Genomic DNA, 24,260 nt, shown 5'->3' with positions numbered 1-24,260 from the left:
AGTACTTAAGAGACCTGAAGCCAATAATATCATGTATCTATATTTGATTTAGACATTTCAGCGAATTTTATAGTTCAAATTTATTTTGTATACGATAAGTTCATCATCGTATTTAAGAAATAAAACATTTTTAGTGCCCATACGCCCCTACTTGACTTAATCATAATCATCTATACTGACTTGGAAATATTACTGACATTTTGGTTTTAATTCACAATGTCGTTCAAATAGTAAATAAGTACACAATAGTTTATAGTTATTACAATATAAACCGACTGTAATGTGTCAAGTTGTCGAATGATTTTTTTTAAGTCAAGTAGTGGACGGATTCATATTAATTTTAAATATGTAATTATCTGTTAAAAATAACATCAATGTTTTATGAAAATGCTATTGTTTGCTTTGAAGTCTCGAACGGAGTGAGAATGTTATAAGTTTCAGAATATGCAAATAGTAGACTTTCGTATAGTTTATGTCTACGATGTTTTGAAAATTTTACTTAAATAAAATTGTTAACTAGTCTTATAATTTGTTGAATTATTTAGCGTTTATCATGAGAAAAATCGTAAAATAAAAACAAACAAGTCACCAGTGTTTAGTTTAAAGCTATAATATATTGGTACGAATTTTATATCCCTACAACATCGGAGAATTAATATTATTAGCTAAGATAACTTTAATAATATAGTGATCGATAGAGTTACAGAAACAGAAGCTGAGAGTACGTAGTCCTTCCCATCATGCCACCCGTCTCTGAACGGGTCAATCTGTGTGTTATTTAGAGTAGGACGCGCCAAGGACGATGACGGCAATGGGACGAGTATTATAATAATATACAACTAAACACACACAAATATATATATATATATATACACATAATAATATTATAGTTTTGTAGTTTGTGCAAACTTTGCGCCATCTGTTTGTTTTCAAATAATTCCGTGACGCGACGACGGGTCATCTAAGTGTTGGATTTAAATTCAAGCGCATAATCTAAACCGTTTTCAGTTTTAATTAACGAATATTGTTTGGTAAAAAAAAAAAATAAATAAACTGCAGATCTCTCGATAAATGTATCGGATACGTTTGCAGACGTTAAGAGAAGGGAGGAAATAACCGATTTTTACGAAAAGTGTCGTGAATGCTAAACAATTTACCGTGTGCGGGATATGACAAGCAGTGGCGGTGCAAATGTATGTTCGTCGTGAGCGTTTAGATTTTTATCGTAACACGTCATTCGTTTTGGATGTGACGTATATTATGAACGTTTGAGAATATAATAGTTATTGTCAGATGTAGATACAATTATGACAAAACAATAATTGTCGTCGCGAGATCGATGCTTTGAAAAAAAAAATAATAATAATATATATACTCTTGCATCGCCACTGAACATTTCATACTCACACGCCACGTGCCACCATCGTGATCGCATCCCATGAACACGACCAGTGGTGACAGTGGCCTGTATATGGAGTTGTGGGTGGTACGACAATATATCGTACACGCGGGTGGACAGTGGAAAACGGGTAGTTTATAATATTATTAGTGTGCTGTATAATATGCAAAACGTACACGGTCGACGCCACCCCACAACGAACCGTCTATGGGTGTGTAATACTATATATATTACTATAAAATATATATTTCGTATTTTATTAGTACGCAAAGCAATATTACATTATTTATAATATATACTACCACAATAATTACTTTATTTACTAATATGATTAATATGATATTAACACTTTGGGCATTCGGTTAAGTGTGTACGGTGGTAGATCGTCGTGCTGATAGGTATAATGATATAATGAAATTATTATAGGTAAACAGTAAACACACAACCTACGTCTGATTAACACGACGAACGATAGAAATGTATAGTTACTCTGTACAGTGAACGTAGGTACCTATGGGTAATAAGTATTTTTTAAAATATATATGAAATGAGGAAATAAACAATTAGACGTTTAAAATATAAAATAAATATATATATAAACACATCAATCAAACCGAACAGCGTGCATGGATTTTATACACCAAAAATAAAAATAAAAAAACAGGATAAAAATGATAAAAAGTCCGTAAGAATAATATATATATATATATTTCATCGTTATTTACAACCCTACTACGTATAAAACGTATATGTACACATAAATTGTATGTACACAACGACTTTGGAAAGCTGAATTTTTTAGTAATAATAAGTATTAAATAATAATAATAATAACGAAAAAAATGAAAATAAAAATAATAACACTTCACTGTTTTGCGAGTGGGGTATATATATATTATAGTTATAATAATATGTACATTTGATGGTGAGTATTCTTGAACGTATATAGCATATATATATACGCGTAGTATATATGATATTATACGGACATCATACACTGTATAAGCGTTATACACACACACACGCATGTAAGTGCCATGTGAAAGTTTTATATTATTTTAAATCTGAAAGCACCGAGAACGCTTAACGACGCACCGCAGTTCGCTTTTATGTGATATTAAAAAAAAAAAAAAAAAACATTGTCGTCCAATGACTGAATTAATATTATATTGGTGACGTGAATCTTGAAGATTTTTTAAGATTTCACGCTTAAATTATTGATTACATTTAATATAGATATCAGAAAATATGTCATCCAGACACACGATGTAGATGCATATTATATTAGGCGGTTATAACATGCGCGTGTGTCGTATAATCACCATACGTGCGTCCTGTAATATTATTTCGGTACGAGACATGGCCAATATAATAATATAATATAACTTCATGATAATAATTATTGCAATAATATCATAATAATACCATTATTATTGTGTATAGTTTATTATATTATCATTGTATGGGATGTGTACGAAAGCAATGTTCCGGCTTACCTTCATCGTCGTCGCGGCCCGCCACGTTCATTGCCGCCATCTTCGTCTCGATCTCCGACGTAGACTTCTGTCGGCGCAACAGCCGTGACTTCACCTGACACCGGGTGGTGACTTTCTCCTGGCAGTCCAAGTGCACGTTCATCTTGCACACCCGACACTTGAGACCTTGTCTGGTGTGCCCTGCAAAATCACGAGTCTCATTATATTAATATAATAGTAATAGTATAGTTTATTAACCCGTGATATCCTCAATAGCATAAAAAACCAATTCAAATCCGAAGACATCGCGACAAAAATTCAGAACAAATTAAACGAAACCTTAACTAAAAACAAACAAATATTACTCTCATACCCGTATTCCGGACATACGGGCATCAAATGAAATACAAGCTAACCGACTAACAGGCCAAAATTGTCACCAAAAATGCGGTAATAACGCTAATACCGGTGGCTTACCTGCTTGAAAAAGCATATAAAAGAGATGACCAACAATCAATGGCTCTGTATACGGAAGCATAACAAACCACCGAACTAAACACCGTTAAAAGAACTACAAACAGGTGGATAAATAGCTATCTTTAACGGAAAGAAGAATCGATACTAAGCCGAATGAAGATTGGACTTACGTGACTTACACACGGTTACCTAATGGCAAAGGAAGAAGCCCCCATATGTCAAGTCTGCGGTGTTAAAATTACTGTGAACATATTATAACCAAATATCTCAAAAACGAGCGTAGATCTGATCCTTGACACTGCACTAGGACTACAAACCGAGGACAACACCAAGCTATTATACTTCTTAAAAACAACAAACCTTTAAGACTCAAGAAAAAAAAATATGGATATCATATCACTAGCTCTTATAGCTACTTAGAATTAGCATTATAATTAATAATGTCAACTTCCTGATTACTTTGAATGAAGTACTTATTCATAGACCTTTGTATATTTGTAAATTACTATATATTAATTCCTTAACTATATAATTAATGACCATAGATGCCGGGTTTTTTTGCTTTGAGATCAAAGGTTAAAAAAAATGTGAGATGATAGTGGATGACAACCAGGATTTCCAAAAGAGGATAGAGCCAATAAAAAATTAACCGAATAAAAATTAGTTTTGTATCGTTTGCACTAGAGATAAGTTTTAATTTAATTTCAATTTTTAGTTTATTTATGGTGGAGTGGGCGATAAGGTTATATTATTGTCACGAGAAACCGACTCAGTCATTGGTTTAGTTTTGACATGGCCACACGAGAAACGCGCTTGAAACACTGAGAGTTGAGTACTCAATGTGTTGAAGATGGGCAGAACGATATGAAAATCGATCGAAAAAACCCACTTTAAATAATTACCTGATCTGTGACCTACGTTATACCATTATAATATTCACAGATTTAGTGAACATTCAATTAGTCGGTATAACTACACATTTACCGGATAATTTCTAATGTTTAAATTTCCCTGTACGTGCATGGACAGTCTTGTATATAATTATATATGCATATTTTTTAATGAAAAACTAATTTTGATTCAAACTATTCAGACAGGTCTGTTTTTCAGCAGTTTTGACTTATGAACAATAGTATATCTTTAAACATAAAATTGATTGAATGAGAAGTGAGAACCAAATACAATTTTATCATAAATATGTTTTTTCAATTCATTTTCCTATAACACCTATTATAGGTACTCGCGTTTTAAAATAACGAATTGCATAGTCTGCTTTTACCGTTATTTTTTTATATTTTAAAAATCGAACTTTTATGTATATGCGTTTTCATCAAAGGTCAAAGGTGGAAGATTATCATGATCCCATTTGATATTCATCTTATTTGCGTGGAACTGAATCGTAGTACGTGGAATTAATTTTATTTTCGATTTAAACATAATCATGTGGCTCATCGCATATAACTTATCCGGTCGGAAAAAAATTCCTACTTTATTTTGAAAAATGATCCATATGAAAGTAATATCGAAAAAAAACATATTTTTAAGTTTAGACCGAATAGTTCATAATTATAATAATTTTATATTATTTGATTTGATTGTTATGCGTTAGGTAGGCAATTTTTACGAAATCGAAACGAATTATTGACTTATAGACGTCGCGGATGGAATTGACGAAGACTAATATTTTGAATAACTATATTATTATATATTTAGTTAACGTTTATTCGTGTTTTTTGATATTTCATCAGAAATTAAACGGTACGAGTATAATCGAGATCCCACATAAAAATGTTTAAAACATTTTACGTCAGAGCAAACTAAACATTTTCGAGCATATTTACACAAACGATGGTTTTCATAATAACACATCACGTGTTGGACGAAAAAATATCGTACGACAAATAGTGTTTTGAACTGTACGGTTTCGACAACGAGATTACTTAGTATACGTACCTATATGAAATTTAAAAAATATATATATTTCCATGGCTGTGATTTAATTCAGTTTTTTTGGGTGGTGTTATCGAGTTTGTTAGAATCACTGTGGATAGGAAGTCTATCGTATTGAATCAGTCTCACACGATGTTTTGAGCTATAACATACTAAAAGTTTGATTAAAACTTTCGCAACACCTTGCGCACAGGATAAAAATATTACAGATTTTCTATTAAAACTTTTGTGCACGATACATGCACACGTTGTGTATATTATTATTATAAGAGCTTAATGTACCCACACTACCCACCGTTTCGTATATAGGTAGAGACAGTGTTGTACACGATCAGACTCCTCGACATTCTTTGTGAAGTATGCGCGTTTTAAGTATTATGTATAATTTTCGATGTGCGCGCTTTTTAAAGTGTTATTATACCGCCGTTGGTAATAAACCATAGTAATATATATATAACGTTCTAAAGACGTATAACGCGTGTATGTTTATACGTTGTAATAAATTGTATTAATCGTCGTACGAGATTCTGTGCATAACTTATACCTGCCGCCACGCATATTTGCACCAGCGGCTGTGGGTTTATTAGCATTTCAGCGCCTATTAAATTGTTTACCTGTGATACAATTATTATTATTATTATTATTATTAGCCGGCGCCGTGCCGCGAAATCATATCGGCACCGAAATACTATAGTGCACAGGTGGTGTATATTTGCCCCGTCACTCTGGCGCCTCCCTCTCTTGGCCCAATTACGTGAGCGGCCAAGGAGTAGGAAAAAAAAATCGATATTTTCCCGTAAGTGGCATATGTGCGTCTGATCTCTATATTATAATATTATACGACGACGTCCAACGCGGCGCTTATGCGGAAATACATAGTTATAAGAACACGGCTATTATAATATTATACGTTGCCTTAGAAATTAAAATTAAATTCGAGATGCAGCAATCGTAACAGTTAAGACCACGACAACGATTCGATGCAAAAAATCGTAATAATAATAATAATATTATTCCCGGAAAGGGTTTTATTGAAAAAAAAAGACAAACAATGTTACACGTAAATGATAAAAATAATAATAATTATTAATAAGATGGACATTACTATTCTTTACGTATTGTAATTTTAAAAAAAGTTTATGACAATATAGACAACAAATCGTCAGAAAAAAGTTTGCTAATAAAAATATTAAGCACCAAAATGAGAATTTTCGGACAGACGTTTTTACTAGTCTCTTATAAATTCTAGGAAATATGTGTTAATAACATGTGAGCAGGCGTTAAAGTGCGAGACACCTTGGAGTTAAGTTTAATGTTTTTTCAATGGTCTAGTGTTTAAAATAAACAGCACAAATATAAATTGTCCAAGGAATATTCTGTACAGCTCGATGGATTTGTTATTTTTAACTAATTTCTATAAATAAAGAGTAATTTTCAAGGTTCTTTGATGTGTACATTTTCTAAAGAACCAAGAAAATTAATAACTAAACATCTGAATAAAAAAAAATGTTTTAGAAGTATTATACATTAATTTGATAAATAACAAAAATAAATTATTTTTTTTTGTTAACTAGATTTTTAAGTTTACTATGCAGCAAAATATGTTTGGATATTATTTAAAATACATGTCCCTGGTATCGTAATTAATTATGGTAATAGGAATTTTACTCAATTAAAATGTTGCTATATGATTTTAGCCAATATATGTGTAGGTACCTAATAATTAATGATTGTTATTAATATTATATGTTTTCCTAGTTGTTCATATTTGCTATGTTACTTGAAACGATTAGGTAGGTATTTTGTAGAATGCGCGAAATAGGTTTACGTTACCTGGTATAGAAAATTATTATATTTGTCATTTACTTCATATTATACGCTTGAATTATTAACAATGTAAAAAATCTTGTTTATTATTCAGTTGGATTCTTTTTTTATGATATTATACTACATAAGAGATTATAATTTATAACAGTATGATGATAATGTAATGCGAAGGAGACGAAAATATTATGATGATTCTAATTTATGAAATCGACCGTTCTATACTTCTGCCAACCATTCTAATCCAACCGTATAATAATCATCATTAAAATTAATAATATTAAACGTAAACAAAAGTGTTTGCATAAAAATTATTGCACTGTTCTGATTGGCTACACATGCGCATGGTTTTTTTCTGTATAAAACAATATAACACGAACAACCGTTTTGCTCTTAAAACTGTTATATTTAATTAAGTTTCATAAGATTGATTATAATTTACTATGGTATCATACCATATCAAAATATAATACCAAAGAGTTATCTGGCCTTTATACGGTTTAAGCTCGTCGCCTAAATAAAGCTTTCTCATCAGGGAGAGGAACATCGTTAATTCTTATAAATCTTTTAAAACATTGTGGAAAGATTACAAGTAGGCATGGTTCTCTTGCCCCAACCAAATGCAGCTTATGAAGAACAAAAATAACAAACAACACGAATTCTGATTTTCAACGCTGCAAAATTCAATTTCCACGGCGCCAGTCCACGTAACTGTAATTTGGGTGATACTTAATATTATATGATAATAAAATAGTAAAAGCCGTTTTTATTTTCATCATTATCAAATTAATTGTTTTATACAACTGCAAGCGTGTTGTGTTCTATATTAATCAACGTGTATTACATGTGATTAAAAGTGTTTGCAGGTTTTTTTCTTTTATAAATGCTCCAAACCACCAAGTCATTATACATATCAAAACACCGGATTACTCGCACGTGGCTGCAATATAATTATAGTGATATTATATTAATGCGCAAATCTTCATAAGTACTTCATATATATATATACCTTCAACAACTATCGTGTGATGTGAACAGCGACCGGTAAGTATTAGAAATGTAAGTTCATACCTTAATTGTTTAATACGTTGAAAACACTCAATCGCCTACTCGGGATTATAAAAGTGGGTACACTTTCGTATAAGCTTTTTAAATTTAAATTTGTTGTACCTAAATGTAATATTAAATAAATGTTTACAGATAAATAAAGTTAAATCATGTGTATATAGTTTTAAGCTTTAATCGTGCGTATTATATTTATGCGAATGCGCTTCAATTTAAATTTGATTCTCTTTGATTCCCCCATCGCCACAACGCAGCAGCCCACTCGGGCAAATGTTAGATTAAAATAATAATATACAGTCTCATAAGTCTCTGTTAATAAGTATAATTTTTCTGATTTAAAAAAATAAATACTTTCAGTACGCGATGTTTATCCAATAAAGTATACTAAGTAAAAACAAAAACAAAAAACACCAGGAAAGAAACGGATTTACACGAAATATATGAGACAAATGTCGTCGTCCATTGGGGCATTGTCGCAATTCGATAAAGGGACAATCCCGCTTTAAACAGGCTGCCGTCGCTTAATATCTGGCCGCAGGCGGAATCGTTTGAGGTAGGTTGTAAACATCTTTGCGGGGAGTCGTCGATAAATAAATCGTGTGGCGAGAAGGCAAACATACAGCGAGCGTATTTTTCCCGAACTCGATATTATTATTATTATTATCATTATATACATTCGATTTCCGTCGTCGTTAACAGCGTTTCTCTGCGCGCAACACTATAAATATACACGCGGACGACATTGATTTACAATATTCGAGTAAAAAGATATTGGATTCCGAGCAAAATATATTATTATGTATTATGGTGCGAGAGTTTCGGGTTACGGAATGCCACTGGCGACGACACCGTGAACGATACCGCCATGCGTGGATATAATATCATATATTATAATATAATCCGTGTGCGCGCGCACACTCTCTCTCACAGACACACAGACACACACACACACACACACGAGGAGAATAGGAAAACGAGATTCGTCCACCGAACACCGTGAAATGGAAACCATGTGCGAAAAAGATCAGTGATTGAACGAAGCGACGCGAGAGCAGGACTCACGACTGAGAAGGGGGGGGGGGGGGTGGGTGGCGGTAGTTAATCTATCGGCGAAAACGGGTGAAAACGACCGATCGTCGTGATCGGATATTGTTGTTTAGAAGTTTTTGTATTGACCATAAGATATATATATGTACATATTATGTATGTGTATAGATTTATGAATAATGTTTACTGATTAGGTCAACGATGCGTCTAAGCTGAGACGACAAAGAGAAAATAATGCATATTTTTGTTTTATTTAATCAAAACATCTGATACTTGTTGTCCAAAATGTTGTCCAAAGTCTATAACCAATGCTTGTGATGGGAGTATAATCGTTTTGCAAGTTTAAATTGATTAACAGTTAGGATGAAATGAGTAATACTAATTACATAATAAATGTACACATATGATATATAATATATAGTATATTATAGGTAATAATTATACTTTACAGATTTTTTTATGACTATATTATTATGTTATTGGTTAAATTCGTATACAATATATATAAAAAGATTCGTTTACTTATATATTATATTTTTAATTTTGAGCTTAAATTTTAATTAATAATCAATTAATTTGTCACATTTTGGCATGCTATTGTATAAGTATAATGCTGTATTCCTCTATATTATATTTATTGTAGTATTTATAAGGTTAATTTAGTACCTAGTAACTATCCCTCATTCGTGGTGATTTTCGTATTATTTATTTTATATTGATTTTTCATTAATATTACACTTTTATATTACTTTTTGTCAGAAATTTGCTTGATAGTTATTTTTTGAAGTATTTTAAACAGTTCATTAGTGCGATTGTTTTCGTTTAAGTCTTGCTTCAGTATAATTCTGATTAGAATCCTATATGCACTACCACCTACCATGAGTGGTTCAAGAGCATTTTTAAAGGCAGTACACTATACTATTATACCATGATATAGTATTGATTGTACTATACCAAAATAATCCATTTAGATATGTGTAATATCTGGAGACTGACGTAGCTCTTTAAAAATATGAAAAAAATGTTCACATAGGTACGTGTTATTATGGTATGAATAATATGTGGTGTTCATTTTAAGTGTTCATCAAATATTTTGTAGTTTATTTATTAATGTATATTTTAGTATTAATTCTTAGATATTGTAGTAAATAGTATAAATTTGGCAATATATAAAAACCAGATCAATGATTATGAGTAAGCCGAAATAGTAGAACGTGAAAAAAACATATTAAAGAATTCAACTATCTTAACGCTGGTGAAAAAGAGGAGTGAGTTTGCTGCGCTGTTTGAATGTTGACTCACGATTTTTACGAACTTAATAAGAGCGTTGTAAATGTTGTGCTCATCAAGTGATCATACGAGTATACGACACAGTATTGCACGTGCGTCCAATATACAAAATATATATACACACGGTACCTGTTATATAAATCACGTTTGGGGGCATATTTTCCTCGGACTATTTCCCTATAAATTTATTCGTACCGATAAACATAATGATATGTAAGTAGTTTTTCGATCAGCAGGGTTTCTCGTGCAACCTATTTTACGGGAGAGAGTAATGTCGTCAGTGACTATATTATTATGTTTTTCAGAACAACAATAAATAGGTAACTATACCTCACGCACGCAGCTTTTACTTCCTCCACCGCCATCCTCCACCACGTTAAGAAAACATACGGCACGTGGATTTTTTACCCCCTCCTCATCCACAGTCACCCGCTCACCCACCGAGAAACCAAGCATACACACATCACCAGACATTCACGTTTACGTACCTGTCGGCAGGGTGAAGGGTGGGCAGGGCGGCGAGTGTGTAAACAAAATTAGATTTTCGGGGCTTCCGGGCGCAGGTCTCGACGTCCGCGGAGGACAATATACAAATTGGATTCGATTAGGGCTTCCAATGCCGCCACCGCCGCCGAGTCGAATACGTGAACCGAATGGAAAACGCTGCTATATAATTCGGAACGTAGAATATATATATATATATATATCGGAGGTAAATATCGCGGCGCAATAACGTAATTTCCACCAAAACCAATATTATATATATATTTATATTATATTTACAATAAAGTGTAACCAAGCAATAATAATATAGTTGTATTTATAATACAACGCATTGTTTATATGTTTGGTGTATTTAGTGACGGTGCTGAGGGTGCTTGGCGCCTCTAAATAGGTTTTCCAATAGTTACTATAGAATAATATAACTGGAATGTTGAGATTATTTTTATTTCAAAATTTCAACGATAGACCATACAACTTTTGCGTAGGTTGAACGTATAATATAAAGGTTAGAAGATTAGGTTTTCATAAAATGTTTCGATGTAAGTCGAATGGTGTTAAATACTATACGTCTACAGAAACGCATAAACACACGACTGTTGGATTGTATTATTTACTGATATTGTATAAATATTATTATTTACTACGTGGTACTACCAACTATAATACTTGAACGTCGCTGTCGTAATTTTCTAAGACGTGATGATGAAAAAAAAAACCCGAACGACTCGCCAAAATACGACGTCGCCGATGCGAGAAAACAAAATTCCTATAGAAGTCACGTTTTTTTATTTTTTTCGTCGAGAAATCGATGAATTCACCACATAATGTATAAAAAGTATAATCACGTACTTTTATTTTTTACTCGGAATCGGTCTTAAAACAGTGGCGACCGAAAAGGGTGTAGAAAAATGTAATGTATATACGAGCTGGTATAATAAAACAAACGGAAACGTCAGAACGTATTATATAATATATTATTATTGTGCGCATACAGTATTTTGGTTCTTAACAGGGTTTCTTTTCTCGTGACATTTTCCGATGTCAAATTTGGACATTGAACTCGAAGCATTATTTTTTTCCACTCGAATCGACTGTATTATATATTATATTATACAATGTATTGTTTTCGACGTTGATTCGCGATACCGGTGCAATCGACAGCTACGACCTAATATTCCTTGATGCCGTGCGGAATGGACAGAGGTCAGTCAATATAGGTAATATTATATAATTATTGAATCTATATCAATTCGATAGCGTTTAATAATTTTTCGAAGCGTGTTCACCGAATCGGTGTTGACAAATGAAAAAATAACCTGTAATTTAAAATCGGAAATGTGTGTAGGACTACAACTGCTGCGAGGCCGAAATAGAAATGGTTTTATTTTCGAGATTCTATTATTTAAAATATATATATATATATATATTACTGACATTATACACGTACAATTTTCAGGCCAACGGATATAAAGTGTAATGGCTGTACGCACGAAATATGACATGATCGCAATTGTAGGTACGATATGAACGTAATTTGAACATTGGCGATTTTAATTGTATGTGATTATTTTATTATTATACATAAAAACGTACAGCTGCATATTTTATTTTTTACCGTACACGTAGCCCTCATCAAATTTTTGCTTTCGTCTTATCACTACGAAATATACCAGTGACACTGTGTATCTTATGCCGTACTTATCCCGTCATTTAACTTATGCTAATCATCTTGGAGTGATGAAACTCGTTTTGAGTGGGTGATTTTGAGATGGCCGAGAAGAACCTTCCGAAAACATGTCCCTCTTAATCTTGAATGGAATCTCACCGGGGACGATAAAATATGAATCACTCTGTATACGTCATATAATAGTTCATTATACGCTGACAATGACTTTTACGAGGTGGTGTATAATATTTTTATAAACCCTTTTATGGGACGTTTGTTTAACCCGCATTGTGCTCACTCAGATCTTGCAGGTTATACCACCGCAATTTTGCACACGACCGATATTATAAAAGTCATGTGAAACTGTTAGTATATGATATCGCATTGTAACGCTTTAATATTATATTTGGTAATATTATACCATGCACAAATATTTGGAAAGTATTATAATTGTGAAGAGATAGTTGCTGAACGAGCATACAACACTCCGTAGTTTTGTGTAATATCATATTATTATAAAGTATTAATATAATATTATTATGCTCAAGGTTAAATAATGATTAATTACCGTATTATTATTGATCCTGAAAGTATTTTGATCGAATATCTGTTGGAGTTATTACATTATACCTATAAAGCCTAATAGTAAAATACGATCTTTCAATTAATGGCATGTAATTATTATTATTATTACTTCTCGTGATAACGGTAAACATATTATTATTGATGACATCCGGGTAAACAAAATACACAACGAATAACTTTTTCCCGTAAATCCCGGTAATTCCGGCGTAGTAGTACCATAAATTATTTAGGGCCCGTTTTTTAAATCACCTCAAGCAAATGCATTATTTTTTGTAACAGGTTTCAATTTATACGACCTAACAAGACGACGGTAACACGGCGTCCCGAATAGGCAATTCAGGTACACCGTCCCCGGTATAATAGCTGCAGTGTGTCGTGTGGGCACGGTTGTACGGTATCGTGCGAGATAATGCCTAAAATATTTTTTACGATCAAGATAGGAATTAAATGTTGATCGTTTATACCGATTTCGTATCAGTGAGGGGGGTGAAGTACAGGAGTAAGCAGAAGAATACCGCACGCGTGCACCGAGTATTCGATTCACCACATAGTTTTAATGATGCCCTTATTTGCATTCCTATAACGACTGACCATTAGATATTTAGATGTACCCCTAGCATTGTAAGATTTAATCACGTCAAATTAGCATAAAAAAAAATAACTATATATAATCATGCATCGCACGCCCGATGATAGGTGACGAGCGCTGTAACTACTATTTTACAAATAATATATGGATGATAATAATTTATCGCGGCCGTAATAATTATGTAGAACAAAAAAAAAGGTTACATAGTGTAGATAAGGTAAGACTTACCTCTAAGTACTTGCGAACAAAAATCGCACGGTGTAATTTTCTTATACGTGTACTCTTGGAACTGGTGCGCCGTTTCCGTGTTGGCCGAGAACTGTGGGTTTCCGTCACGCCCGGTTTTCCTATATACACACATATACACATATTATTATACAATTAGATAATTATGCGCGAACAATAATTATAATACGAGTAGTCGAGTTGGCATACAACAGCAGCTGTGTAATTGCCGCGTAAATGTTATACAACAAATAATATTATATTATATTCGTTTAAATGCGTATTATTTTATTATATTATATATTTATATTTTTTTCTTTTTGAAGCCGGACGCGATTTTATCGTATGATAATATTATAGTGTCAAAGGTACTAGATTTCGCGCGATTCTCCGCGTAAGTATGCTTCTTATATTATTATAACGGGCCGCCGCAGCCATTTAACTGATGCACTTCGGGGCGTCGCAGAAGTGCATATAATATTTATATATATATATATTATAATAATAATACGGATAAACCGCCGTCGTCAAAGGGTAGTATAATAACAATACCGTGTAGAAGCGTGTTTATACATAATAATATAATATACGCTGTACATCCGTCCGTCCCACAAAGGACATACGATGCGATCTCGTTGACCCCTTTAGAATAACAATATTATTATAATGGCACGCGTATCGGGGGAATCGAATACGGGCGACAATATATTATTTGACGACAGTCGACAATACCAGTGATTACTTTTTTTCGTTTGCCATCCAAATCGTCATCATCATCATCATCATCATCATCATCATTGTATTTGTACACAACACTACGCTAGACCATGTCCGGAATTGTATTATTTTTTTCCGTTTAAATATTTTCAATACATTAAATTAAATAGTCCTCCACACTCAACACTCCTCTAGACCAAAGTTTACGATACGACTGACGGATGTCGTTTATCGCTTAGTACGACAGGATCGTATGTCGTAACCGCGTCATATTATATACCGACGACGTGAATCGTCATTTAATATTTGCTGACCTCAGACTTTCATCCGAGTTAAGGTTTCGACTCTTTCGATTTCGTGTGCACTGTGTATATATGAATGAAAAATTATATTTTTCACGTGGCGAATAGTATATCGTGTGATACGGTTTGCATGGTAACAAATTGTATATTTTAACGATGGTAACAATTTCCCTAGGTTATTTATACTGAGAAACGAGTCACCTGTAACGTAGAAAGTGAAATTATTGTTATGGATTTGCGTAGCTTGAGTTCAATTTAAGATAAGTTAGTTTGGAATTCTCTTACATACATCTTGCATGCGATTTAATGGACAGTAGAAAATCATTAATCATCACTAAAATTCACCTATACTCAATGATTTAATATTAACTAACCAAAAGTATTACATTTCAAAATGTTTTTTTGAAACTGTATAACCGTGGGTTGACGTAACCGTATAATAAATAAATGGTATACTGTATTCAACTAAATAAAATTAATTACCTTAACAATTATCAGTAATTAACATAATAATATTATTTAAAATCTCGATAAATCAGATATTCTAACAAAATCATTTTGTCTGATAGAGATATTATGTCAAACGAAACAATTGTCATACTTTCATATTAAATGTATATCATGTTATATTCAGTAATTTGAAAATATTTCAAACAAGTACACGAATAAAAAACTATAATTATTATAACAATAAAAGGCATACTTTTGTTGAATTTCACCAATTTTAAAATTAAATTAGTAGGTACTCATATATTTTTTCTCAACATAGAAAATTTTAAAAAACGAAAATAAATTGTCTTATCTTACTCTGCAAATGAATTTAATCAGCGTTAATTTGTAATTGTCATTAAATTATGAAGTAACAAATAATGACAATCGTAATTATTGCGTTTTGCTTACTGAATTCAAATTGAAAGGTTAGGTTCACAATATTATATGCCTTTTAGAACTATTATTATTAAATCAGTACAGGTCTAACCCGAGAAGTGCTATTTCTTTCGAAATACCCTTGGTAAAGAAAATAATTCACAAGGATGTTGAGAAAATAAAATGTTTTTCCTACGCATAATGGGTCCTAAAGCATTTGTATTCCAAGAAAGCTTTTGGGCTTTTGAAATTTGCATTATTATACAGAACATTTTTGGATACAATTGAGGCGCATTCAATTTAAATAATAAACACATAACTGACGAGCATTACTTATTTTACACTGGCGATAATAAAAGTAATAATCCTGATAGTAACTTCTATTATTATTATTATGATATTTTATACGACATATTATTATATAGATGGTTAAGTCCAATAAAAACGTTTAAACCCGTACAGTCACCAGAGTATAAGAAAACACTCAATAATTATCGTTCTAAAATATTAAACGTGCCAACTAATATAAGGGGTTTGTTAAAAAATAACTACAAAATTATAAATATGTCCATCAAATTTCCCGGATGAAACACATTCAATAAAAATACAGTGATAAAGTATTTGTGTCATCAAAAGAAAACTGCTGTTATACTAACGTGTTATTTTCTAAAGTAAATATATTAAGCATACATAGTGTAAGTATACTGTAGTATATAGAAGCATTATTTTAACACCGAGGACTCTTTATTTTAAAATGTAATAACTTCTTTCGAAACTTTGAATTTTAGAAAAATTTAAATTATACGCTCAGTACTAATATTTGTATTTTTCTCTTTTTTTAGATTCTGAGTGAAACGATGAATGTATTGATTTTACAATGATATGTGTTTTTTTTTTTATTTTTTTTTTTATTTTTTTTTTTATTTTTATTTTTATTTTTATTTTTATTTTTGTGTCTGTGTACACGATAAGTAGTCGAAATAATGCTTCGATTTTCGACTTCAGTATCTTGTTCGATGGGAAAGTGAATATCGTTGGTGCAGCATTGGGGAGGTCAAAATTTTAATTTCCCAGTAGTTTTCAAAAGCGATGTGAAAAACAAAAGAAAAATTAAGGAAAAACGGGAATTTTTACGCAAAATCGATTTTTAACAAAATCGATTTTGGTTATTGGTGTAACTCTAAAACAAATGACCGTAGATGCATGAAATTTTCACTGGTTGTTTATATTTGCATTTTCTATACACAATACAATTTTGAAAATAATTTGACTTTTTTTGAACTGTTTACGGACATTGTCAGTTTTCAGTTTTTTTAAATTTTTTTTCTATAAATATCAATAAAATTTTATTTGTTGGGTAAAAAAGCTTGAAAATTTAATAGAAGGCTCCTAGGTTATTGTTTCAAAGGCAGATGAAAAAAATTAAAAATCCTTAGTCACAGTTTTTTTTTATACACGTTTAAAGTTCAAATCTTGAAAAAATACGGAAAAATCACGAAAATTTGCAAATTATTTTGAGTTAGAAATTCATAAAAAATTTTCTTTTTAAATCTAAGATTTTAAAATCTAATACAAGATTCCTCATAAGTTTGTCTAACTTTATCAAAAAAAAATTTCTACAAGAAAGTCAAATTAAATTTTTATGAGCGTTTTAAATTCATATTTTTACAACATTAGATATTCACTCGATTTCTCATGTACCGATTTCCTTATTTTCTTGTAATTCAAAAACGAATAACTGTAGATACATGAAAATTTCACTGAATGTTTATATTAGCATTTCCTATACACCATACAATTTTGAAAATATTTTGACACTTTTTGAGCTGTTTACGGGCATTTTCAGTTTTCAATTTTTTTAGTTTTTTTTTCTATAAATATCAATAAAGTTTTATCTGTTGGGCCAAAAAGTGTAAAAATTTAATACAAGACTCCTGATATATTTTTACAATAGCAGTTGAAAAATATTGAAAATACATAGGCACAGTTTTTTTTTATAAGCATTTAAAGATCAAATTTGGACAGAATTTATCAAAATCTCGAAAATTATCAACCATTGTAATTAATAAATTATAAAATGTTCAGTTTTTATAGCTAAGGATGGAAAATTTAAAACAAGATTCCATGTAAATAGATAATTCGGTTACCAAAAAATCTAAAAAATACACAAGCACAGTTTATTTGTATAGTCATTTTAAGTTCAAATTTGGACGAAATTACATAAAAACCTAGAATAACTATTTTAGTTATTTTGTTGTGATTGTATAATATTATTCGTGGGCACTTGAAACTTCTAATTTGTAATATTTTCATCGATATATTATGATGATAGTATCACGGTTTGTTGTTGATGTATAACGCGTTATATGTACCTAATGGATATTGTGATATGATTAATTTGGAATTTATTATAGGTCAATTTTTTTTTTAATACCATAGATAAGTGTATAATATGTCTTATACCTAGACTGACATATCGTCTCCACTCAGAATCGTTTTTCTTATACAATGATATATCATTGAATTCAAATTTAATACCATCCATTATACAGTGACCCACTTGTAACCTACAGTACAGCAGAGCGACATCCACTTGCCCACCTTTTTTTTTCATTAATATTATTAGTAATTAAATTTAATATAAATACTATCGAAAAATACCATTACAATGTATTGATTTTTAAATTGTGAATTCCTATATTTTAAACTTGAAAATATATCAAGATTGTGACAATGTTCACATCCATAAATATTAAATTGATAAATTGTTATGAATAATTAATAATATAATATGTTGTCTTTTCAAAATCAAAACTTAAAAATGGTACAAGTGTAACAAGAACTTAGATCTAAAAAGCACACTGTATAAAAGTTGGTTAAAATGTTGTTTCGTATATTTTTTGTATGTTGATTTCAAACTGCGCATTACGGTATTACATATTATCATAATCATTTTTATAGGTGTCATTTTCAGCAGCCCTTTGAACGTTATTCGACACCATTGATCCTATACATATAGGTTAGGTTAACGGAATAACATACTTAAAACGGCATCAAGTTTAAAGTTTAAAATTGTTCAACCTTTATTCTCATATCGAATATATCCGTGAAATAAAATGTTTATTACGTATTTAAAAAAATGGGTATTTTATTATCATTATATAAAAAACAATTAAAAAATATTACTGTCACTATCTTATTTTATATTTACAAAATCAATTCTCGTTTTGGAAAATTTAATATTTATAGACAATTGTTTTGTAACAGAGCGTTAATATAATTTTTAACACATTAGGAAAAATATAAATAATGTCATTTGGCTGTTTATATACTTGTTAAATACGTGTTAAATATACAAATATATTATTCTCAATGTTCTGATGAAGTACTATCGTCTAACTACAACCACTACAATTTAAATCATTAAGTGGTGTCAGGTGAATTATTATACTCGAACAAAATGCATTAAGTAAATGAAACTATTGGAATGGTAAAATATAAGCATAGCCTACGGAGTATAATAACAAATTGAACACAATTCATAAACTATTCGTTGTAAATGATATCACTAACATTTGTAGACAATGATATTTTAAATGGTCTAATAATGTATATTGGTCGTTTTCTGTAATTGAGTTCAGTGCGATATCTGGTTTAAGGACTATTCATTAACGTCAAATTTTAAACGACAACACGCTTGTAACGAACCAACTCAGGCGATAGCCTATTACGAATAAATAGTTGTACCAACGAGTTGTATTTAATTTTAATTGTGAAAAAACAAAATAAAAACATAAACGTATCACATTAAGAAAACGAATCACGATTGTTTTTCTGTCTTTGGTAGAAAATATTTTATTTTCACGATTAAAAATACTATTAGGTACCCGCCTACCGTGAAATATATTATAATGGTTCGTTTATTATTCAGTATTGTATAAGGCATATACAATCGATACTATTTAATAGAATTAAAATGTTTGACGGTATTTTAAAACCAACTATATAGTTATAATCTAAACCGTGAAGTCAGTAAAGTGACGCATTACAAAATGCTCATGATACCGATATTGTATAAATTTAAATCAGAAAACTGCAAATCCAACCCCTGCAATGTCTATAGCGAGTATCACGTATGACCACACGCGAGGGTTAAGGATTATTTTCATTTAATGTGCAGTGTTAAGTGTTATCGGTTGTTCTTCTCTTAAATTGTTGCGTGCCATTATGTTTAATCGCCACCGCCCGCATTATTTAGGGTTCCCGAAATCGAAACCAACACCCTACCCCGTTGAAACCATGGTGCAAATAAGAATCGTTATTGTAATCGTTCTATAACCATCGAATAATTGGACAGGAGAAATCGTAATACAATGACTGAATAATGGATATGACTATATGGAATAATATGTGTGTGATGTAACATATTATTATTATTAACCGACACAAGAAAAACTTTTTCCGAGAAGTGGGCTCGTATTGTGGCAGTAATAATAATACTATATTTGAGAGAAGAGTGAATAAAACTTTGACGTGGATCGTTTTACACGTCAAATCACTCAGTATAATATTATAGGACGTAAATCCATTCGCGGTGGTACACATGTCGGTGCTCGTTAACCATAGTATTTATTATTTAAACACGTGACGTTAGTTGCGAAAGCCGTTGTGAATTTTCTAGGCGTAAAATTTTTGGCGCACGGATAATGTCTCAGGAGAAAATATAGGGCGATTCTTTGAAAACTACTTTCGTTAGTTAGGTTTTCGAGATTTTTTTAACAAAGATACATTTTTTATTAAGTACAATTTATTATTGATCTAATACTATGTTTTCAGTAATTTTTCATATAGGTTTTATGTAATAATATGTTTAAAAAACGTCAAATCATTATTCTTAAATTTATATTTTAAGGTGCGATGTACCTGTTCGACTGTACGTTTTGCTCGTGAATATCAAGTACTGAACCGATAGTTATTATTTATTCAGTTAATTTGTAGATATACTATAGTGGATAGGTATAACAATATGATGTACCTCGAAGTACTTCTACGTTTAAAACCATGTGAAGTTCGAAATATGCTTGAGAATAATAAAACGAAATTGGTTGAACACGTGGAATTGAAAAAAAACTAATGTCGTTACGCGAGTGCAAATCCACGATGATGTATACCTATAAGTTAAGAAGTCACGTTAAAATCTTGTAGTGTTACACAAATGTGAAGTTACGTCACAGCTGTTATATCAGAACTTGGTATAAAACGAGTATATCTACTCTCAATACATGGTGGATATTTTTTTCGTCTCTAAATATTATTTTGTTATGTATTTATTACGCAGTCGATTTCGGTAAGATAGGATATAAATGCGAATCGTACCTACGTTTAAAAAATAAATCACCTTGTACACGTCAACACGAAGAGCTAAGAAAGGCGTTAGGTCGATGTACGGTGGTTGTCCAGGGACTCAGTGGTGGTGGTGGTGGTGGTGGTGGTGCAGGTGTGGCGGTAAACTGCTGCAGGTGACAGGGAAACGGTGCAAATATCACCGCCCTCGCTGCAGCATCTGCCTGTCGTGTGAGGGGGTGGCGATATGGTTGTTATTCCGAATTTTCCGATCAAGGTCACGCGGGACGAAAGGTACCGGGGTGGTGGGTTCATGTGACGGTGACGTTCGGGGAAAATCTCCGCCACGCCGCGACGTAGGGTGAAAATAAACTGCGCCATACGACGTGTGGAGAAAGGACGACGTGCGGCGGCGCGTGGTGGCATCAAAGATAATAATATCATTATTGTTATTTTTTTTTTTACTGTGAATCTTTGAATCGAGTTTTGTATTGTTTGATGAGTTAAGTATTATAACAATGTATTTTTTAAACAGTTAAAGGTTTCGTTGATTTCAATATAGTACGACGCGACCCAACGCGCTTTTTTATTTTAATTGAAAATGTTTTAATGTAGGACTACATGAATTAAATATATGAGGTACCTATACAATGTACCACAAAATATTCTACAGTCAATAGACTAAGTGAATAAAATAGGATGCATCAAGAAAATGTTTAGATATTATGCATAAGATATTGATAAAATGAATCTCATAATTACACTTTTCAATATAATTTTTTTTTTTTTTGTCAATATTTCGTTTGTTGTTATTTTTATTTATCAAAGTATTATATTAAGTTGTTATGTATTTAAAAATTCCATCGTATTCTGTACGAAATATATTTTTATTCGACGGTATGAGTTATCTTCAGTCATAATCTAAAAATAATTTGTCTTCCGAAATAATAGTCACTGAATTCGTTTTCACTGATAATTTCCTAGAGACTAATAAACGATCACTAAATTTTCCAAAAAAAAGAATAAACTGGTAATAAGAAAATCATAAAAATATAGAAACAATATTAATATGTTCATAATAATATTTAGTATATATAAATATGAAATATATTATATAATTGGTATTGTGAAACCAATAAATGTTGACCAAATAAACAAATAAAATACATAGCGTTGTAGTTATTTAATTCATTTTTAAGACCGTAATAGGTACCTTAATATGTGAATTGTGTACTGATTTCGTATATTGTGTATATATATAATTTAGATGTTTACAATTGTAACTAATGACTTTTAACATTTGATTTTCTGAAAATAAAAAGAAAACCCAGCCAACATTTGAAATTGGTTTGAAGTAAAGAAGCATATAGCTTCTAGAAAAAGCTATCGTGTAGTACTATATGAGGTGATTAATCGTGAAACAAGAAAGAGTGGATAGACGACATTGACAGATGGAAAAACTTTCAGTAGCAATTTATTTACTATTTAACGGAAAAAGAAATAGTTTTAGTTAAAAAGTCGACCAACATAAATGACTATTAATTTGCAAAAACAACCGAATCGTTTGCGTATTACCTTGTTGACGGTGTAATTTAAAAATTAAAAAAGCGCCTTATGCACACCTGTTACATACGTAGGTATTACTTGAAGTTATATAGTTACATAATAATCAAGTTAACTTTAATCAGCTACATATTATACTGAAAGTTCAAGAATAATAATCATATTCTAGTAACATAATACCTAGGTATCTTACTATAGGTCTTAATACAAATATGTAAAACGTCATATTTATCACAATTTATATTGATATTAATAATGATGTAACGGTTATCTAAATAACTTACTTATGTAAATTGCAATATATATCGACTTTTTATTTTTGTTGACTTCGAATACCCACACAATTTATGAAACGTGACAAATTTCAAATGTCGTGTATTTGATATTTTAAATGTGTGTTTGTTTAATATTAAACTAGAACCATATTTATATAACTGAATAAATTCAACATTATTTTGACTGTTTTTAAATTGCAGTATACGTCACGCCAGATAATTTTATGGACGAGCATCCCATCACGGTAAAGTAATTAAATGTTTAATGAAGTTGGGTTAAAACGCGCGGGCTGGTGTGTGTACAGTGATAATATTATTGTACACTATACAATCGCGGCTAAACGAAAGGCGATTCAGGTTTCGACAATAATGTTCATTTGGAGTTGAATTTAGGTTAGAAATATTTCGTGAGCAAATTTACCGTGCAGGGGTTCATAATAGAATACTGCGAAAGATGCGAAGATCATTATTTCGTATTCGTAAGATTGTTTACGGCGGGTAGGAAATACTCCTGTGTTTATGGGTTGTGTTGTGTGTGGTACTCTTTCCCATTGTGCACAAATTACAAATATGTACCTATATATATATATATCTACATGCGTACGCTTTATATCCGTGTCTTAACGATTCACGTATATTATAATGATGTATTTCATATTCATAAAGTCGAAGTTCGGCCGACATCGTATAATAGGTTATCGCCGTCGCCGGAACGAAGTAAATTACTTTTGATTCTGTTCGAATTTTACCAAAACTATTCGGCGTTAATGCGTGGAATAACAAAACCTCGTTGCGGGGATCAAAAGTTGGGATTTCCAAAAAATCTCAACGAAAGACATATATATACATATATATACAAATAAATATATATATATACATATTATATTACGATACATATTTATAAGTAGTTTATGATGAAATGCATATTAAGTTATAGCGTGTGTGACTTTATAATAATATTATTTATCTTGGCTTTAATGTGTATAATATTATACGCTATATAATGCTGTGGTGCTCAGTCGGTAATGACAATCTCTGCTCGATTTATTAATCTTGAAGATCGGTTAGGTAATTTGGTTAAAAAAAAATTTTCTACA

At 31.3% G+C, this 24,260-nt stretch overlaps 1 protein-coding gene across 13 annotated transcripts in view; it reads right to left on the bottom strand.

Annotated features, from left to right (window-relative positions):
- The window catches only part of LOC132951880 (uncharacterized), a 278,489-nt gene that overhangs the window by 34,801 nt on the left and 219,428 nt on the right, over positions 1 to 24,260 (bottom strand). For all 13 annotated transcript variants that reach the window (XM_061023904.1, XM_061023905.1, XM_061023907.1 and 10 more), the window contains 2 exons: positions 14,100 to 14,218; positions 2,896 to 3,075 (listed from right to left, as the gene is read on the bottom strand). In XM_061023904.1, coding sequence (XP_060879887.1) covers positions 2,896 to 3,075; positions 14,100 to 14,218 — 299 coding nt within the window. The remainder of the gene's footprint in view (positions 1 to 2,895; positions 3,076 to 14,099; positions 14,219 to 24,260) is intronic.

Source organism: Metopolophium dirhodum, chromosome 9 (assembly GCF_019925205.1).
Source record: "Metopolophium dirhodum isolate CAU chromosome 9, ASM1992520v1, whole genome shotgun sequence".
NCBI classification, from domain to species: Eukaryota; Metazoa; Arthropoda; class Insecta; order Hemiptera; family Aphididae; genus Metopolophium; species Metopolophium dirhodum.
The sequence above is the reverse complement of the archived record's forward strand: the minus strand, read 5'-3'. Positions and strand labels throughout refer to the sequence as shown.